Raw genomic sequence first — 17,015 nt, 5'->3', positions numbered from 1 at the left:
CCTCCCCCCAGATTTGCTGTCCTCCTCCTCCCCCCAGATTTGCTGTCCTCCTCCTCCCCCCAGATTTGCTGTCCTCCTCCTCCCCCCAGATTTGCTGTCCTCCTCCTCCTCCTCCCCCCAGATTTGTTGTCCTCCTCCTCCTCCTCCCCCCAGATTTGTTGTCCTCCTCCTCCTCCTCCCCCCAGATTTGTTGTCCTCCTCCTCCTCCCCCCAGATTTGCTGTCCTCCTCCTCCTCCCCCCAGATTTGCTGTCCTCCTCCTCCTCCCCCCAGATTTGCTGTCCTCCTCCTCCTCCCCCCCCAGATTTGCTGTCCTCCTCCTCCTCCCCCCCCAGATTTGCTGTCCTCCTCCTCCCCCTCCCCCAGATTTGCTGTCCTACTCCTCCTCCTCCCCCTCCCCCAGATTTGCTGTCCTACTCCTCCCCCTCCCCCAGATTTGCTGTCCTACTCCTCCTCCTCCCCCAGATTTGCTGTCCTACTCCTCCCCCTCCCCCAGATTTGCTGTCCTACTCCTCCTCCTCCCCCTCCCCCAGATTTGCTGTCCTACTCCTCCTCCTCCTCCTCCTCCCCCTCCCCCAGATTTGCTGTCCTACTCCTCCTCCTCCTCCCCCTCCCCCAGATTTGCTGTCCTACTCCTCCTCCTCCTTCTCCCCCTCCCCCAGATTTGCTGTCCTCCTCCTACTCCTCCCCCCTCCAGATTTGCTGTCCTCCTCCTCCTACTCCTCCCCCCTCCAGATTTGCTGTCCTCCTCCTCCTCCTCCTCCCCCCTCCAGATTTGCTGTCCTCCTCCTCCTCCTCCCAGATTTGCTCTCCTCCTCCTCCCAGATTTGCTCTCCTCCTACTCCTCCCAGATTTGCTGTCCTCCTCCTCCTCCTCCTCCCAGATTTGCTGTCCTCCTCCTTCTCCTTCTCCCAGATTTGCTCTCCTCCTCCTTCTCCCAGATTTGCTCTCCTCCTCCTTCTCCCAGATTTGCTCTCCTCCTCCTCCCAGATTTGCTGTCCTGCACCTCCTCCTCCCAGATTTGCTGTCCTGTACCACTTTCTCCTCCTCCTCTCCCTCTCTTCCCCCTCTCCCTCTTCCTCCCCTTCCTTCCTCCCCCTCTTCCTCTTCTTTCTACTTTCTTCTTTTATCCCCGACAATTTATGATCTTCACGTTGTATAAGTTTGTATAGTCGCATAACCAATTGTCTCTTTAGCTCCTCAGTTAAAGATCTCTGACGACCGTCTCACTGTTTTGGGAGAGAAGGGGTATTCCATGGTGAGGGCATCCCATGGTGTGAGGAAAGGGGCCTGGTATTTTGAGATATTTATTGATGAAATGCCCACTGATACGGCTGCCAGGCTGGGCTGGTCTCAAGCTTTAGGTAAGGTGTTTTCTGGGTAACCACCTTATGTGGGATGTAATGTTGGTAAACTTGTATTAAAGCACAAAGTACGAAGTGTCACCTTTCACTGCAAAAATTTAAACCCTTATTAATATTAAAAGAAAAACAAAGTATGTTTTGCTTTTAATATCATTGACGTTTTACATCTTGGAGTCAAAGCTGCCAAGAATTAAGGGACCCATTTAATAACGAACCTTATTACCAGCGGAAGATTTTGTTTAATATCACAGTGATACTAACAAATACGTTGCTCATATTTAACATTACTTAACTCTCTGGCGAGGTCCAGCGATGTCCCCCTTGGCGGAAGCCTCTGCTCTGTTGCTGGCAGCCCTTCGCTGCCAGCGATGAGCTGTTGGCAGTGACGGCCAGTCTGCGCATGATCCTAACACTGTTTCACCTGGCGGGTGAATGACACCACAGTGCCAACAGTTATGTTTTCGACATTTTCAGGATACTGGACTTGGGCCACAGGAGGGTAATGCCGGGTACACAGTGGTAGCCAACCTTGGTCCTCGAGAGCTACTAACAGTTCACGTTTTCCAGACTACCTAGCTGGTGCACAGGTGTACTCATTGCTCACTGACACATTTTAAAAGATCCACAGCTGGAGCTAATTTTTTACTTGTGATTCTGTGAGGAGACCTGGAAAACATGCACTGTTGGTAGCTCTCGAGGACCAAGGTTGGCTACCCGTGCACTAGACGATATGTCGTACGATCCGGCGGAACGGATGACCTATTGCCCACATCGGACAGTGTGTGCCAGTTATGTCGCATTCAATGCACGCTCCGGCACGTCTTCAGCGACATTGTCAGTCGGACATGCATGCATTTTTTTTATGCAATTTATATTTTGAGAACATCCAGCTTACAGAGAGAACGACACAGCGCTTTGGAAGAGCACCAATTTATGATAGAGGGCTTTTTCAAGCCTATCTAGTTGGGGCCATTTAATTTGGGTTGTTGGAGGTGTTGGCTATAAGTGCATGCGCAACATGCATGTATGAGAACATATTGTTGCATCACCTTGAGACTTAGGCTGGGTACACACCTAAACGACCAGCATCGTGCCGATGTTCATGGGGATTTGCCTTCACCCTGGACATCGCATGATTGCCGGTACACACTTCAAAGATTTAATGAACGACGGAACAGTCACTGTTCCGTCCTTCATCAATATGTATAGCCTCAAGTGCGATTGACTGTGCAGCACGGCCAATCACGCGATATCGCATGCGATCGCGGGAACCCGCAAATTGGGCATATACACTGCACAATATGCCCAATTTGTCGTTCCGATTTGGCCAATTCGGCCCAATATCGTTCCGTTGTGTACCCAGCCTTACACAGAGTTACAATGTAATGTGTTCACTTTAAGGGATTTTTTTTTTTTTTTTTTTTTAGACTGAAATTTATATCCTGAGACTATACTGTACAGAAGAAAAGAGAACCACACAGCACTTTAAAGGAATATCTCTTTTATTCTGTATTTCGCCAATATTTAGCTGTAGCATCATGCTGTGCTACCATTGCCATAAGAATCCAGCATCTACTGGCATAAAATGCATCGGGCAGTTGCAGCTGTTATTGCCCGCTAGATTAGCAATGTCCTGTAGCCGTGGTGTAGCCACTGTGTGCTAGCATATTGCCTGTCTCTCCAATTATTTGTTTCTGGGCAGCTGTGTTGTGCTTAGTACAGTTATATTATTGAAACCTAGGGGTACATGAACTAAAGTGCGGGTGTATAGAAGTTGAGTTGTTGCCCATAGCAACCAATCAGATTCTACTTATCATTTATATAGCACCTTTTAAAAAATAATAGCTAATATCTGATTTGTTGCTATGTGCAACTACTCCACTTAGAACAAACTGCACTTTATCAAATATATCCCCTAGAATTTATGTCCCGTGCTGCAGATTAAAACTATTATTTTAGGGAACACTTGTTACACTTTGGCTGTTCTTTTATTTTGAACCCCGGGTTTAGATATTTCCATTGAGGCTGGTACTCAATACTCAGTTTGTAACAAAGTCTAGTAAACAGGAGTGTTACCTTGGCGTCAGCACAGGGCTCGGCTACACCAGTGACACAGAGCACTCACTACCCTAGCGCATAGGACTTGGTCTATGAAACGCTTTAGCTGATTATTTGTATAATGGCTTCTATTTACACTCTGCTCTGATACTGTAACATTGTGCTCATTGTAGGCAGAAGGGATGATTGGTTTTCTTTCTGTGGATATCAAGTTTTTAATTCCCTCAAATATACACCGTCTCCTTACCCTGCAACATTGCATGCAATGGAGTGTCTCCCTAGTAAATGACAGACAGTTCTTTGACATCAGTGCGCTTAGATGATGTGAATGTAAGTTAATGGAGCAGACAGCATCAAGAAAACATTGTCATATCACAGACATATCTGACCATAAGTGCACATGCTAGTGGGTATGGGGTTATTGGTTGTATTCCTATATCAGCTTACGTGCTTTTATAAGAACTAAGAATACTAGTAAAGCTGTGGGTAAGGAGCCTAAGGCTGATTGCTGGCTGTTTTATTACTTCCGATGGTTTTTTCTAAGCTCCCAAAAAAGGTTAAGAAGTTGTTTTGTTTCATAGCTCCCAGTGACGTTTTCATTCCTTCTCACTTCATATTTCACACACTTCCCTGTTAGTACATACGGTCATTTAGTTTAGACGTGACACCTGCGATCAGAAGTGACCTCTGCTTGTACATTTAGGTAATCTCCAGGCTCCACTGGGTTATGACAAGTTCAGCTACTCATGGCGGAGCAAGAAGGGGACCAAATTTCACCAGTCCATTGGTAAACACTATTCCGAATCCTATGGGCAGGGCGACACGCTGGGATTTTATATCAGCTTGCCGGATGAAACGGAGACTGCACAGGCGCTGCCAGACACATATAAAGATAAGGTAGGTGATGTATGCTGAGAGCATTACATTGTTACCGACCACCGGATAGAATATGTGACTGGTTCATCCCTAAACACAATATCCGCTGTCCTGTGTTCTCTCTCTAAGGCACTGATCAAGTTTAAGAGTTACCTGTACTTTGAAGAAAAAGATTTTGTAGATAAAGCCGAAAAGAATTTGAAGCAGACGCCTAGCAGTGAGGTGAGTTACAGGATATTGCCTAAAAGGCCCATAGGATAATTCCATATTTCACACAAATGGTTTCCTTGAAATATATTAGGGAGACAATCACTGCTACACCATAGGGCTGTTACACTGCCCCACCTCCCAACCTGTCATTTTGTGTTCTCTTTTCTGCAGATGTTAGCTTGTTGCACTCAGTCACTAGGGCTGGTGATGCCATGGAGAGTGATTATTGCTGATAAAGTAGTATAGTCTGGGACTGGCATTTTATAGTCATTGCCACAGATCTGTGATACCACTGTGGGGCGCTGTTCCCCCTACTAAATACAGACTGAAAACTGCTACTGGGAATCCCAAAAGCCCCTACAAAATGTATTTTTTGGGTTTGCAATGATAAAACGGAAGTGTTTCTTCAGCAGCTATCTTCATTTATAGGTATTGTATAATAGGGAGTTATCCTTCCATTTGATTGGGTGTTTTGTTACTATAGACCAGCAATTAAAAAAAAAAAAAAAAGGCCATCTTTTTATAACACAGGTAAACTGGTGATGTGGGGAAGTGTAGCATTATGTTGCTGACATAAAGTGGAATTAATACACTTTTTTTAAATTGTGTTGCCTATTACATATAGTATGTCATTGTAAAAAAACAGTATTCCTTGTCGGCGCTTTTTAACGGGATGTAGTCTGGAACCCGACGGTCTAAATGCCGACCGCCGGCTTCCAGACTGCTTTATCCCGACTAGGGACGAATGACAGGTGTCTAAATCTAGACGCCTGTCGTTTGCCCGACGTCTGGAGCCCGGCATCCCGATCGAGCGGATGCCGGGCGCCGCAGTGGACAGCAGCGGGGGTTAGGTTTAGGGCTCCCGGGGGGGGACTTAGGATTAGGCACCCCCCCCCCCCCCCTGGGGGGAGGTTAGGGTTAGGCACCCCCCCGGGGGGAGGTTCGGGTTAGGCACCCCCTCGGGGGACTTAGGTTTAGGCAGCGGGGAAGGGGGGGTTAGGTTTAGGTACAGGGGGGGAGGTTAGGGATAGGCACCCCTAAGGAGGGTTAGGGGGGTTAGTTTAGTAAACTTACCTTTAGGACGATCGGGATTTCCATGCGTCCGGCGGTAATACATATCACGCACCTTTTTAACTCCCAATCTTGTGTACTCCCAGCATCTCATGTGTTCAGCATTTCCTGTTTCATGCACAGGTGAATTAATCTGAGCAGGTCAGTAGTGGAAACATTAACTGCATAGGGTACAGTGGGATAGGAGATGAGAGACCCTGCCACTTGTAATGTTTTATACATACATCTTTCTCCTGGAGAACTTCCATTAATTAAAGTGTAAAGCTGGTACACACTGAGCGATGTGAACCCAGCCGATATGTCGACCCGACGGGCTGATGTATCGGATCACTGGGTACACAACAGAACAAGGTAATGAACAACGGAACAATCCATCGTTCAGTCCTTCATTATCTGCAACAGGGCCGCATGGGGTTTGGACGTGCAGCACAGCTAACCGGGCGATACTGCATGCGACCGCATGGGAGCGACTATTGGCCGAACACACTGAGCGATGCGGTCGATATTTTGTCCCGATTCGGCCGGAAATTACTTATTGTGCCGACTTCGTCTCAGTGTGTACCTAGCTTTAGTTGCCTGGTCCTGTTCTGTGAAATCCTTACATCATGTGGTGTAAGTACACAGCCACTGCATTAATGTTTGCTTGTTCTTTCTAACTGCAGATTATATTCTATAAGAATGGCGTCAGTCAAGGAGTGGCCTATAAAGATGTTTTTGAAGGTGTATATTACCCTGCAATATCTCTCTACAAGTGCTGCACTGTAAGTGTATACGTCACAGTCTGTGTGTTGTCGGGCGATGTGGATCCTGCTGCTCCTATGACATTTAGCTTTGTTCTTAGGACCTCATTCAGAGCCGGACACTATTTGCGCTCGCTCGTTCAGAAAAAAGGGGTGGCTATTCAAATGAACCGTTCGCTCTTTGCGGTCTGTCCACGCCTCTATGTCTGAACGAGCGAGCAAAACTTGCGGTCGTTTTTTGGTAAACTACGCCCCCTGGCCGCTTGCATCCTACGTCATGTCCGCTTTTTATTAGATTAATCGAGTACATCGACCAGCGTATGAACTGCTCGCTATTCTTGTGGTTGGTTTTTCCTACCGCAATCTTGCGAGCAGTTCTGACTATAAAACAACCCAGTGACGTGGTCAATGACGCTGCTGTATTAATTATGCACACCCATAAAATGCCCGTTTTGACCTTTAACCACGCCTGCGTTCGGATCTCCACTCCCCGTTTTCAAGCACCTTCCCCTGTTACCACCCACATACGCCTCCTCCTGTCACTCAAAATAGCAGGCATTCGCTATTTAGCGAACAAACGATTTTCGGCCGCACTGACTGGTTATCGCATGCGTATTACGATCCGTGCGCATGCGCAGTTGTGCAAACATCGCTCGGAACGAACGAGTGGCTCTGAATCAGGCCCTTAGTTCTATGACTTCTAGTATAGATGAAATCAGACCGGGGCAGATGAAGGCTCTCCGCCTGGGGTTTCCCTGCTGTCCATCCATCGCTGCTTTATGGATCACTTTTGCATGTTTGTTGTTTTTGTTTTCTGCCACATGATCAGTCTTGTGCATATAAAGACACATTTGATACTGACTTTGAGGAGTGCCAGGGTATTGCTATGCGCCAGACGCTTGTACACTCGGTGCTGACGTCCGAGATTGAGTTATGCCGTGATTTGGGGCTTTTTTTCTTGGAAAACTTGTCCATGCAGCGTGTGGCCCAGCCCTAAATGATTAATGGAAGATCCAACCGGACAGAGGAGAAGATGGGTTGTTGACACATGGTCACTGACTATCTTTGTAGGGGTACCGTGGCTTATATTGGTGGTTTTCATTGCGATCCAGTTATGTTGTTTGTGTCTGGAAAGCTGGAAACGATTATTCTGCAATCTGTTGGATTGCAACTTGTGTAAGTAGGAAAGGTATTTAAGTATCTTCTAAGTCCATTTTAGCAGAAATGTACCTTTTACAACAGACATGATGATAAAAGGTCTGGATCATTGTATAATTGCTTCATCCTTGTTCTAGGTTTCTATAAATTTTGGACCCCAATTCAGATACCCTCCAAAGGATGTGTCTTTCCATCCGGTAAGTATTCATTCAGTAATATCTGTACTTGCTGGGGGCTTCTAGATTCAGTAGCTTAGTCCTATACATATTAGTTTATTAGTATACTCTGCTGTTTAATAGCCTAGATCAGTGTGGTCCCTTTTAAATTTGAAGGTTATCAAGTACATGGGGTATATTTACTAAAGTGTGGGAGTGGAGATGTTGCCCATAGCAACCAATCAGATTCTAGGTATTATCTTCTAGAAGGTGCTAGATAAATGTTAAGTAGAATCTGGTTGCTATGGGCAACATCTCCACTTCTAAAAACATGCACCTTAGTAAATATACCCCCTAGAGTTGTTGCTGTGATGAGAAAACCGAGATCTATTGTGAAACAAGTGACATCAGACTCAGAAACTATCAGACTGTGCAGTGACCACAATAAAGTCTGTAAAGACAGAGACGCTCCCTGTCAGAGAGTGCAGGAGCACAGCCCTGGTAAGGGCCAGAAGTCTCTATGCCCAGCTCTGTAAAGGGCTGAAACATGAATCATCTCCTATTCATGAGAAGGATTTATAGATTTTGTGTATTTAGCCTATAATGTTGCAGACCTAAAAACATACATAACTAACCGTCTTTATTTTGCCCACAGATGAGTGACATGGCATGGAAAGCCGTTGTGGAGCACACATTAGCAGATGCCCTCTATCATGTGGAAACAGAGGTTGATGGCAGAAAGAGTCCTCCGTGGGAACCATAACCGTTTTGATTGTACAAAAACAAAGTCTATGGGGAATATGTAATAGAATGCAGACTGCAGGCATCAGCGAGTTCCCTGCGAGACTGCACAATGTTTTAAAGTAAGAAGCAAGACCAGGTTGATTTTTGCCTTGTAAATGACTTCTACTTTAAAACATTGGGCAGTCTCGCACAGGACTCACCGATGCCTGCTGGCTGCCGGCTATTACATATATCCCTATGTGTTATTTTTATTATCTTGTCCTCCATTTTCTTTCCCCCATAAAGATCACTGAAATGACTGACTGGAGAGGAGGGTGATGGGTGTACTGTAACAGCCCATTCCTCACTGTGGGTATGCAGTCTGTGATCCTGTGGGAATGACGTAGGCTTTCCCATTTCTCAGGGTTCCACTATATGCAGAGGGTTAGGAATAATCCTGCTTTGCCTTTTCCTTTCCTGGGGTCGGGCAGTGCTGTCACTAATTACCAAGGTGTATTCATTGGACAAAACAACCCTTTTATATGTAGGAATTTTCCCTTCCATGGCCAGTACATTATATGGCATTCCGAAAACGTGCCACTACCCCATACTTGCATCCATACACATGGACTAGTACTATCCTAAGAGCGGCCATATTGGGATAGTGTGGAGGGAGACCTGAACTGAATACACAATAACACCTGTCATTATTGTGAGGAGTTGCTTAAAGTACTGGTTTGTAATGGTCTTACAAATGGCACATTTAATTACCATTAGATGACAATGTGTATACCTTCTTGTAACAGTCACATAGCCCAATTAGGAGCAGTGTTCTTTCAGGACTGCTCCCAGGATGCATTCCAGTTACAAAGTGACTGTGCTAATGGGATCCCAGAGGTGTTGATGGTTCATTAAGCAAATCCCTATATTACAGCATTTTGCCTCCAGCCGGTGTGATTGTTGCACACACCTTGCTGTTATCAGTATTCCAGATATTCATTTCTCTAAGCAAACTCTGCCCCAGATGAAGGGCTGTAAGGTACCGTACCTAAACGCCACAAGGTCTTCTGTACTTCCTCCCAGACTGTGTGTGTGTGCCGCTGAGTCTGGTGTTCTGTCAGATGTAAGGATATTTGTTTTTAAGTAAAAAATAAAAAATATTATTTACAAACATGTATGTTTATTTGTAGAGAAGTACAGAATACTAGCAGGTCCCCAACAGTGATCATCATCACTCTGCAACCTGTTCTTCCCAAATACTCTACATTGACCCCATACTGGATCACTGCATTCCCTTTTATGTGTCTGAGAGTCATGTCTTTCTGCAGGTTTACCCCTTCCTCTTCTCTGTACTAACAGATGGGCAGGAGTCCCCCCTCCATTGGGAAGATCCCTTTTGCTTGCAAAATACCATTCCCTGCTAGGGCCTATTTACATAAGACAACTGGAGGCGTTTGGGATTAGGACACAATCTGTCACATTTGTGAAACTGGCAGAGAGGAAAAAGTTAGTGTTGCCCATAGAAGATTACATTCATGTTTACACTGGTGTAGAATAAATCTCAGAATCTTGTTTGTTGATATGTGCGACAACAGCTTGTCTCCTGCTAGCTGGTCACGCAGGCATTACTCTGAGGACATCTGGTCACACATGCAGTACTCTGAGGGTATCTGGTCACGCAGGCAGTACTTGATTGATGGTATCTGGTCACGCAGGCAGTACTTGATTGATGGTATCTGGTCACGCAGGCAGTACTCTGAGGGTATCTGGTCACGCAGGCATTACTGAGGCTATCTGGTCACGCAGGCATTACTCTGAGGACATCTGGTCATGCAGGCAGTACTTGATGGTATCCGGTCATGCAGGCAGTACTTGATGGTATCCGGTCATGCAGGCAGTACTTGATGGTATCCGGTCATGCAGGCAGTACTCGGAGGGCATCTGGTCACACAGGCAGTACTCGGAGGGTATCTGGTCATGCAGGCAGTACTCTGAGGATAGCTGGGCACAAGGGCAATGTTACTCTGAGGATAGCTGGGCACACTTGCAGCATTTCTCTGAGGATATCTGGTCACAAAGGCATTACTCCAAGGATAGATGGGCACACGGGCAGCACTACTCTGGGGATATCAGGGCCCATGTGCATTACTCTGAGGTTAAGCTCCATTAACAGGAGACAGGGCAACTTATAAACAACTCCTGCTCCACCTATGCCACCTTCACCCCTTCCACTGCCTGGCACAGTATTTTCCGGGCTGTGCCTGATCTTCGCTGTTAATTCCGAAGAGTTTTATTCTTTTTTTATATCTGTATTATCTGCCACCATTGCTGTGTATGGTATTATTTTAGGATTGGCTTATCCCAGCGGTTCCCAAATGCGGTCCTCAAGGCTCCCCAACAGTTCAGGTTTTAGAGAGATCCATGGTTGAGTATAGGTGGTTAATTCAAATTAACTGAGGTACTAATTAAGTCACCTGTGCTCAACCATGGATCTCTCTAAAACCTGAACTGTTAGGGGGCCTTGAGGACCGTGTTTGGGAACCTCTGGTTTATCTCCTTCCCTCTGTGGTGCGTTTCTCCTCCTGGGAATGAATAATATTGTTTCCCATATCTGGTCCTCACCCCCTTCATCAACAGTTCAGGAATACACTCTGTGAAAACAGGTGATCTAATAACCTAACTAGCCAAGTAGACAAGTTACCTCTGCATTCTTCAAAGGAAAGTCCTAAAAACATAAGGTGCATGAGGACTGGACATTTGCAGTAGAGGCCTGGCAGAGCATCACCAGGGATGAAACCCAGAGTCTGGTGATGTCTATGTGTTACAAACTTCAGGCTGTAATTGCCTGCAAAGGATTTGCAACAAAATATTAAAAAGTGAAAGTTTAAATTTAGGATTGTTTAGTTTGTCCCGTTACTTACACATATAGAAACCGTTGTAATTCCTACACCGTTCACCTGATTTGGATGTAATTACCCTCAAATTAAATCTGAAAGTCTGCAGTTAAAGCACATCTTGTTTGTTTCATTTCAAAGCCATTGTGGTGGTGAATAGAGGCCAAAATATGAAAATTCTGTCAATGTACCAATATTTATGCACCTGACTGTAAATGTTAATGAAAACGTAGTTAAAATGTGATGTACAGTAGCTAGAGTCTATTGAAATGTACAGAGGAACACGTCAAGGATGTCCATTATCCCCTATGCTATTCAACCTGGCATTGGAACCACTGCTGAGTGTTACAGTCCTGGCCCCTTCTTAAAGGTATTCCTTTGGGACAAACAGAAGTCAAAGTTTCAGCTTTTGCTGACGACCTTATGTTTTTCATCTCAAATCAATGTGACAGTCTGGCTCCTCTTCTCTCAAAATTAGATGATTTTGGCAACATTTTTAGGCTTTACCATTAATTACTCTAAATCCACAATAATGGCCTTAAACAATTCCGTTACCAAACATAGCTTAGATTTAGGCAGACTACAATGGGCAGATACCGATATCCCATACTTTGGTATTAGACTACCCAAAAATATTTACAATCTATATTCTTTCAATATTAAATATGTTATAGACAAAGCTATTAAAGAATTGGAAGAATGGCAATATCTACAATTATCTTATCTAGGTAGAGCAAACCTTATAAAAATTATTACCTTCCCAAAACTATTATAGCCTATACAGGTATTACCAATAGTATTAACTAAAGCGGATATTAAAAGGATTGATGTGGCTTTTAGACAATTTATATGGAAAAATAAGAGACCTCGCATTAGTCTACAATTGTTGCAAGGAGATAAATCGGAGGGGGGAATACATTTTCCAAATATGGAAATATACAATCAAGCAGCGGTTTGTAGACAGATAAAAGACTGGATATCACACTCCAGTATCTATTCTAATTACTCAATAGAGAGATCCTTTCTTGAAAATACTGAACTAATTAGTTTCTTACATTTAAACAAATCTGAAATCTCTAAAGATGTATTAAATAATCCCCTACTGATGTCGGTATGGTCGGTTTGGCATACTGTTCGCAACAAGTGGAAACTAAATACCTCTTAAGCTGCATACACACACAACGATTTTTTTAATGAACGATTTTAGTAAACGATTTTTTTCCCTTGAATAAATTAACTAAAATCGTTTACTAAAGTTGTTCATTTACTAAATGTCATGAACGATTTTTATGAACTACAAACGATTTTTGCATATTCCCTTAATGAAAATCGTTGAGTTGACAAGTCTGACTGAACTACAAACGTGAACGCGCATGAACGATAATCGTTCATCGTTTGACTCAGAAAGTGAACGATTTTTGCAAACGATTATCGTTTAACGATAATCATTAAAAAAATCGTTGTGTGTGTATGCAGCTTTACTCTTTGGGCCTGATTCAGACCCACTCGCGAGCGGCTGTCCGCTCGCAAGTGGGTCGATGTTCTGCACTGAGCATGCGCACGACGGAGGGAGCGCCGTCGTGCGCATGCGCCAGACGCGACGAGCGAAGGACTTTCCTTCGCTCGTTGTGTCTGATCAAAGGGGGCGTGCTGTCGATGTTGATTGACAGCACGCCCCCTTTGGTGGGCGTGCCTCCCTGACGGGGGCGTTCCTAAGGGAACGCCTACCGTCAGAAGCCGGCCCACTGACATCACTAGTGATGTCAGTGGGAGTGATTTTGGCTCTGATAGAGCCAAAATCACTCCGGGCCTTGCGGTTGAAAACCTCAACCGCAGGCTCCGGCTCGCAGTTTCGATGGTCGCGATGGTCAAGACCATCGCGGCCATCAAACTGCACGCTCGTATAGGCTGTGGGTGGTGACCCACAGCTATACGAGCATCCAGGAGGACGCTCCATAGTTATGGAGGACGGCCCTCATTCAGAGCGTGCGCTCTGCTCAGAGCGTACGGCTCTGAATGAGGGCCTTTGTTTCTTCCGCTACTGGGAAATGTAAATTTTCAGAATGGAATGGCGGCCTCCCCTTTTAATTTATGGGATACTAACAGTTTAAATAAAATTCACCAGCTTACAAATCCAGACACATATCAAGTGCTTCCTTTTTCTCAAGCACATATTAAATTTCCTTTTATACAAGTTCATAATCTAGCCTTTATGCAGGCACAACATTATATAAATAAAGTAATTTCCTATTTATCTCCCATGGACTGGACAAATCGGTTAGACACGGCTCTTCAAACCCAGAAATTTCTAAAGGAGCCATTTCCTTATTCTATAAAATACTGACAACTCCTTATTACTGCGGTTATTATGAAACCGGTATAACTCGCTGGCAGAAACACTTCCCGGATCTTAGCGAATCAAAAATTCTAAAGGCACTGTTATATTCTAACAGAATTCTTAATACAATCACATACCAAGAAATGTTTTTCAAATTATTTTACAGGGGTTATGGATCTCCATCTTGTAGCCATTTAATTGGTCTCTTCTTCCTCCAACTGCCCAAAATGCACTAGCACTGAAGCTTCTCTATCACTGTCTATGGGATTGTATTTCTATCAAAAGATTCTGGTACCAAATAAAACAATTTGCAATCTCAGAGTTAATAAATTATCTACCATTGACCCCAGAATGGGCTATTTTTGGAATTTTAACAACAGGTTCTAGAATTACATTGGGATGTCGAAAACTACTCTTGATACTCTCGGCCGTGGCGAGGAAATGCATTCTCCAGCAATGGATACATCCCCCTCCCCAACCATACAAATGCTCAAAGATAAACTTTTTAACACTTTTAAAATGGATTGGATGGAAACATCATTACACAAAGAACAAAGAATAGAAAAAGTCGTTGAGATTTGGGAATCCTTTATTAACAATCTGAATATTATGATTAAACAACAAATTCATAAATGCTTTATGGTATGAAACTAGAGTGTTTCAGTTAGAACCTGCTATTCAACTTAATTGAAATACTTGATTGCGAATTGTGGATGAGGACTGCAGACGATCTCCCCGAACCCCCCCCCCCCTTTTTTTTTTTTTTGTTTGTTTGGTTCCCTTTTTCTATATTATTTAACTTTATTATTTTTGATCAACAATAAATAATATAAATATGTAATATTTCTCATACGTAATAAATTATGTATTTTCTATATCAATAAACGTTATTGTATCAATGTTCCAATGTTATAACATGTATAACTAAAATGTTTGAGAACCCAAATAAAAACATATTTGAAAAAAAAAAAAAAGTGTGATGTAGCTAAACAGTATTGCCTCCTGCATAGGGATCTCAGCCTGAGCCTGGTGATCAGACTGTCACTGACCTCAGGTTTATGCTTATTGCTCCTTACCCTATGGAGTCCGGTATAGGGATCTGATCCTGGTGATCAGGCGGTCACTGACCATAGGGTAAGGAGCAGTAAGCATAAACCTGGCTCAGGCACCAGGCTCAGATCCCTATACTGGACTCCATAGGGTAAGGAGCAAGAAGCATAAATCTGGTGCGTACACACTGGGCGATCAGGAAAAACAGTACGATTACGACATCGTAATCGTACAGCCATTCCTGATCCCCTGTAGTGCCTACACTTTTATCGACAGATTGTGCTGCATGTTCAGGCGATGGACAATGTCGGAAACAACCAGCAGGAGCGCGCATCGCTGCTAGTTTCCGTCATTATAGTGCATGATTTGTGCATGATCACTGAGCGATTGCACGATTACGATGTAATCGTGCAGTCGCTCAGTAATATCGCCCGGTGTGTACCCACCATTACCCTATGGAGTCCTGTTTTTGTTTTTCATCAAGGTTTCTTTTATTTCCTCTTTGTGGAGCATTTGCACTCTTGTTTGGCTTTATGGAAGCACACATTCTTGTATCTGCCTCCAAACACCCAGTTTAGTCCTATTGGCTTATTCCCCTTTGCATGCTCTCATTATAGAATATGATGTCACTTACACTATAAAAATACACATTTTTTAATGGCAGTAGGATGTTTTTAGAATAGTAGTTGTCTGCTCTTCCCTCTGCTCCACTACCACCTATGTTGTCTTTTTAACAAAAAAATGAGTGAAACAAGTAGATAGAAATAAGCTGGTTTCCTGCTTAACAGTTCCACTTTGTCCAGGCAACTGTGCCCCAGGGTCAGTCACTGCACCTACAGTAATGTTGGGGTTAATGTCTTGTTTCTGGTTATCCTATGCTCGGTATGTTATCTACCCATGTTGTCCTTGAAGATGATCTTTCCTCTGGCAAGTCTTACAAAAGGCTCATATTTACTTGTTATCTTTATGTAGCTGTAGAAGGCAGTAGTGCTGTGCCTACATATTTGCCTTTCTGCTGACATTTATTTTTAGCTTTTATCAGAGTAGGAATCCAGGCTACACACGTGGATGTCATGGAGCCTTGGAAAGCGGCACCATTCCTCCAGGTCCTGCAGATAGTTCAAAGGAAGCTTCCTCTTCCTTGCCAATCCACTGTGTGATGGCTCAGGTGCTTGTAATGCAAGATTATCCACTGGCCAACATGCTGCCTCTTATCTCCTGACTGACTGTATTACTGGTCAGTAGGTTTTCCCTAGTTATGGTAGCAGAAGGTTTATACTGCTTTTGTATCCTGTTCTTTCCTTTTCTTAGTGTAATGCTCAGAGAAATCTGTGTCCCTCAAGTGCCTGAAGGAGAGGAGGCAATTTATTATTGTACGATTATATCTTTTCACTATTGGGGGACACAGATCTATCACCTGTAATGTACATGCCATGGGTTATCTACTACAGTTTTCTGTTCCTAGTTGTATGACATCCTCATGCTTTGCTGCATATTCTCTGGGTCTGTGATATAAAATGGTGGTTGTTCAAATCAATTTAATGGCCCTTCACAGGTGCATGAAAAGGGAGAGATTAATCTAGACCAGAAAAAGGAGAAATGTTCCCCCCAGCACTCTACAAATGACCAGCAATGAGACTTGAACACCACATGATAATCTAAATGCAGAGATCAGTTTGCATATATTTGCAAAGATATGTTTTAGCCACCAGGCCACGTCAATGCTTCTGTGTTCTGGTGGTCCCTAACGCTATGTGGTAATAGCACCCACTATGGGTCATACAATTGCGTACTGTTATATTAATGTATGTGCTATTAACATGTAGCCTATCTAAACTGAAAGCAAACTCGCTTGGAGGAACCCCCAAAATCCTCCCAATAGCACTACAGGAACCAGCACACTCTCCAAATGCTGGTCCCATCCATGCCTCTCATAACAGTAATATAAAATGGGTGTGCTCGTTCTTGTAGTGCCAGCGGGAGTACCTTGGGGTTCCTCCAGGTGAGTTGGCTCTCAAATTAGATACATTAATGTAAGTGCTATTATCATGTAGCCTAACAGTATGCAAATATATGAACCAAAGTTGGTGCTATTATACGTAGCGTTAGGGCCTTCCAGAATAGAGACGTCTTGATGTGGCTTGGTGGTTCAAACATATTTTTGTAAATATATTCCTGTTGATGGAGTTTGAAGCCAAATGAGGGTCAGGGTGATGAACACACACAGATATTATACTGGGGTTAGAGAAAATGAGGTAATGGTAAGATAATAAACCATCTTATGAATTGCAGCATTCCGGTCAGATGCCCCCTTACATTTGACACTGTTTTGGGCTTCCTTTGAAGAATAGGGGGCTAGGAAGCTGGTACTGTTTAATC

General features: G+C 44.0%; 1 protein-coding gene across 4 annotated transcripts in view; it reads left to right on the top strand.

The window, feature by feature from the left end:
* Positions 1-9,525, top strand: part of ASH2L (ASH2 like, histone lysine methyltransferase complex subunit) — a 36,657-nt gene extending 27,132 nt beyond the window's left edge. For all 4 annotated transcript variants that reach the window (XM_088480385.1, XM_088480388.1, XM_088480386.1 and 1 more), the window contains exons 11-16: positions 1,196-1,363; positions 4,125-4,318; positions 4,427-4,519; positions 6,241-6,339; positions 7,614-7,673; positions 8,287-9,525. In XM_088480385.1, coding sequence (XP_088336511.1) covers positions 1,196-1,363; positions 4,125-4,318; positions 4,427-4,519; positions 6,241-6,339; positions 7,614-7,673; positions 8,287-8,394 — 722 coding nt within the window. In that variant the 3' untranslated portion in view covers positions 8,395-9,525. The remainder of the gene's footprint in view (positions 1-1,195; positions 1,364-4,124; positions 4,319-4,426; positions 4,520-6,240; positions 6,340-7,613; positions 7,674-8,286) is intronic.
* The last annotated feature ends 7,490 nt before the right edge of the window (positions 9,526-17,015 follow it).

The sequence above is a fragment of the Taudactylus pleione genome, unplaced genomic scaffold (genome assembly GCF_031769625.1).
Source record: "Taudactylus pleione unplaced genomic scaffold, aTauple2 ptg000253l, whole genome shotgun sequence".
Taxonomy (NCBI): domain Eukaryota; kingdom Metazoa; phylum Chordata; class Amphibia; order Anura; family Myobatrachidae; genus Taudactylus; species Taudactylus pleione.
Note: the sequence above shows the minus strand (reverse complement) of the source record. Positions and strands in the feature narration are given on the sequence as shown.